The 4,073-nt window shown below is 31.4% G+C and overlaps 1 protein-coding gene across 1 annotated transcript; it reads left to right on the forward strand.

Annotated features, from left to right (window-relative positions):
• Positions 1-503: 503 nt before the first annotated feature.
• On the forward strand, positions 504-2,688 carry LOC110610252 (serine/threonine-protein kinase RIPK). The gene is made up of 5 exons (XM_021750091.2): positions 504-1,068; positions 1,182-1,317; positions 1,409-1,545; positions 1,631-1,754; positions 1,841-2,688. The coding sequence occupies exons 1-5, from the start codon at positions 679-681 to the stop codon at positions 2,413-2,415; spliced, it is 1,362 nt and encodes a 453-aa protein (XP_021605783.1). The 5' UTR covers positions 504-678; the 3' UTR covers positions 2,416-2,688.
• Positions 2,689-4,073: the final 1,385 nt, after the last annotated feature.

Raw genomic sequence — 4,073 nt, forward strand, 5'->3', positions numbered from 1 at the left:
GTACCAGAATCTGCCTATATATATATATTTAAAAAAAAAAAAAAAAGAGAAAAATTAAAAATTTTAAATTGGATTGGTTTCAATTTAAATTAACCGGTTCTTAATTATGTAACTGAAATCGATCCGTTAATATCTAGTTTCGATATGGCTAAAAATCAGAATCAATTAACTGATCCGATTACAGTACTGACTGTAGCGACTAGCTGGAATTTGGCTGACATGTGAAAGTTTAGCAGATGGAAAGTAGTGATGTTCCCTTCTATAAAATTTTTTATTTTTATTTTTTTCTAATAATCTGGCAAAAGTCAAGAAGGGATAGCCGATAGCCGGGTCATTGTCCTTGAACCGAGCATGTGGGCCTATGACTCATGACCCATTAATCAAATATTGTAAAAGATGCTTAAAACAGCAGGTGGAATAATTCCTTATAGTAATGCTAAATGTAATACAAAGGGCAGATTAAACCTAAAATAAATAAATAAATAAAAAAGAAAATAGAAAGGAGTTGGAAACCTCTTTTTCTCCTTCTCCGCGTTTCGGCGAGCGATGGAGATTTGAATATTATTAGGCCTTTGCCCTCTCCTTTTTAAGCCTCGCATACCTCTTCCCTTCATCTGCACCAAACCTCCTACTCCTCTTCCTCTGAGTTCAAGAGTTTCCAGAAATCATTCATCAACAATGACTGTGGAGAAGTTTACGTGGATATCATTGGTTTCCGGCTGTTTCAAATCACAGGAGAAAGCGTCTCCACCATTGCCAAAACCCAAGAAAGAGATCTGTAAACAATCTTCATGCCAGAGGATTTCACTTACTGATTTAAGCAACCCCAGTTCACTCTCCGAGGATCTTTCCATTTCTCTCGCTGGTTCAAATATTCATGTCTTTACTCTCGCTGAGCTTAAGATTATCACACAGAGCTTCTCTTCATGCAACTTTCTTGGTGAAGGAGGGTTCGGACCAGTGCACAAGGGATTCATTGATGACAAACTCAGACCTGGCTTGGAGGCTCAGCCTGTCGCCGTCAAGCTTTTGGACCTCGAAGGCTTACAAGGTCATAGGGAGTGGTTGGTGAGCACCTTGCCCATTATTATTTTAATTAATTATTATGTTAATTAAATCCAAGTGGAGTGGTTCAGGTTTTGATAATCATACTTAAATATTTTAATTTATCTTTCTGGCAGACGGAAGTGATCTTTCTTGGGCAGCTAAGGCATCCGCATCTAGTGAAACTAATTGGCTATTGTTGCGAAGATGATCATAGGCTTCTAGTTTATGAGTACATGCCAAGAGGCAGCTTAGAGAATCAGTTGTTTACAAGTATGTTCCCCCTGCAGATTACAAGTTTATTATTATAATCTAAATTATTAAGAACACACTGATTCACCCATGAAGCTTTCTGGGTTTTCAGGATATTCTGCAACACTTCCATGGTCGAGCAGAATGAAAATCGCCCTTGGAGCTGCAAAGGGCCTGGCCTTTCTCCATGAATCTGAGAAACCTGTTATATATAGAGATTTCAAAGCCTCTAACATCTTATTAGACTCGGTAAGCAACTCTTTATTATGAATATACGTTCACTTCCCATTAATTAATCTTCTTCACTGTTCAATAACTTCATGATTTTCTGCAGGATTATACACCTAAACTTTCAGATTTCGGGCTAGCCAAGGATGGTCCTGAAGGATCTGATACGCATGTTTCCACCAGAGTCATGGGAACACAAGGCTATGCTGCTCCTGAATATGTCATGACAGGTAGAATTATGATTTATCCAAGCTTCAAATCAACCCATAATCTGCATTGAGGATTTTGAAAATTAACATGGTTGATTTGTTTTCAGGTCACCTGACGTCAAGGAGTGATGTGTATAGTTTTGGAGTAGTGCTCTTGGAGCTTCTTACAGGGAGAAGGTCTGTGGACAAGAGCCGGCCTCAGAGAGAGCAGAACTTGGTAGAGTGGGCAAGACCCATGTTGAATGAACCTCGGAAACTTGGGAGGATAATGGACCCAAGACTCGAAGGCCAGTACTCGGAAACTGGGGCTCGAAAGGCAGCTGCATTGGCTTACCAATGCCTGAGCCACAGGCCAAAGCAGAGACCAACCATGAGCACAGTTGTGAAGATCTTAGAACCTCTAAAGGATTTTGTAGATATTCCCTTTGGAACCTTTGTTTACACAGTTCCAAACGAGACTGATAATCCTAAAGAAGATGTTAAAGAATGCAATGACTCCAAGAAAGATGTGAGCAAAGAAAATGGCCATCACCACCAAAAGCATCCACTCCACCATGGCCATAGGCGGCACCACCACAAATCGGCGGCAAGGTCCCCAACCATTCACTCAGAAACTGATCTAGGCCAGAATCAGAGAACTGGGTCAATGTCTCCACTGCACCCAGAAGCCAAGGGAGCATAGAGAGTAGCCAAAATTGAATTAAGTGAAAAAATCAGACTGTAAATACACACTTTTGTCTTGTGTTATCCTTGAAATTTTCATATTGTGACAACGTAAGTTAGGCACAAGAAGTGTTAAGTGGAAGGCTTGTTTCAAAGATTTTGACTTGTATATCTCATGATCTGGCCTGGGCAAATTGGGCATATTATTCTCTTTAAATTTCTTTTTTTCTGAAGCAAAAGGGACTTGTTCAAAGATTTATGTATTAATAAAAACTAAGAACAGATTTTTTAATTTTCTGGGAAACGCTCAGTCATGGGAGCTTAACTATTCATCATAATAATATAGACATAATTTTTGTATATTCTTGGAATACCATTTACTCAAGTGGTGTGTTTAGTTAATAATATAATAAAATAATTAGAAATTTACTATTTAATTTATTTAATATAGATAAATTCATTGGTTAGCCATTCAATATTAAAATTCTTTAAAATTTTAAGAAATCTACTAAATATTTTTTTTATTATTTTAAATATTAAATGTTTTACTATTCAATTTATATGATATGAAAAAATTAATTAGTTGATTTTTAAGTTTTGTAAAAGTATCTATTAAATTATTATGTCTGTATTAAGAATATTTTAAATTTTTTTATAATATTTAACATTTAAAATGAATAAATTAATTAATTAGTATATTTTTTAAAATTTAAAAATATTTTAATATATTTTTTAAAATTAAAATACTAATTAATAAATTTTTCGAAAACTAAATAGTGATATTTTCTAAATAAAAAATTTGACAACATGGAGTTTAAGAAAAATTTAAATTTGTTAGATTTTTATTTTATAAATAAAAATATTAATATGTTTTATTGTCATTTCCCATTTTATTATTTTATAACGCAACGATATTTTCTATACTCAAATTTGTAATGTTTAGTCAATTGTAAATTTTGATTATGTGTACGCGACCGATTGATGGATTCGATTTAAAATTAAATTAAATTGAATAAATTAAAAATTAAAATTTTAATATTTATAAAATTTAAATTGAATTGATTTTGATTAAAAATCAAATTAAATCGAATCGATCAAATTCTGTTTGATCAGTTTAAATTTTTAATAAATATTTTATTTTTATATTTTATTTTTCATATTTTAAAATTTAATTAAAATATTTTAATTTTAATATAATATAATCTTTATATTATTAAAAATAATATATTATTATCATTAATCGATTCGATTCAATTTTTTTAATTAAAATTAAATTGAATTAAAATAATTAAAAATTTTAAAATTAAAAATTAAATCAAATTAAAATAATAAAAAAATAAATTAAAAATTTAAATTAATTCTGTAGGATCAGTTTTTTTAAATAAATACTGATTACTCTAATTATCTTTTATTAAAAAAAAAAAAAGCAGAATTTTCAAAGTTGTCAAATATACAGCTAATCAGTTTGAAATATACAACGCGGAGATACTATTGGTGATTAAACCCCTTCAAGCCACCAATTCCTTTATTTTTATAAAATTAAATTACAGCTATTAATAGTAAAATATAATTATAAAAAAATTATTAAATTGTTTAATAATATAATTACCAATTTAGAGGAAAAAATTAAGCACTAGGCACTGGCAGCCCACATGATAAATGGCATTATTATGTCAA

Source organism: Manihot esculenta, chromosome 3, assembly GCF_001659605.2.
Source record: "Manihot esculenta cultivar AM560-2 chromosome 3, M.esculenta_v8, whole genome shotgun sequence".
Lineage (NCBI taxonomy): Eukaryota > Viridiplantae > Streptophyta > Magnoliopsida > Malpighiales > Euphorbiaceae > Manihot > Manihot esculenta.

Excerpts from the sequence above, each read along its gene's own strand:
- LOC110610252 (XM_021750091.2), top strand. The coding sequence starts at position 679 with ATGACTGTGGAGAAGTTTACGTGGATATCATTGGTTTCCGGCTGTTTC. Across the intron at positions 1,069-1,181 it reads AAGGTCATAGGGAGTGGTTG|ACGGAAGTGATCTTTCTTGG; the intron begins GTGAGCACCTTG and ends TCTTTCTGGCAG. Across the intron at positions 1,546-1,630 it reads CTAACATCTTATTAGACTCG|GATTATACACCTAAACTTTC; the intron begins GTAAGCAACTCT and ends GATTTTCTGCAG.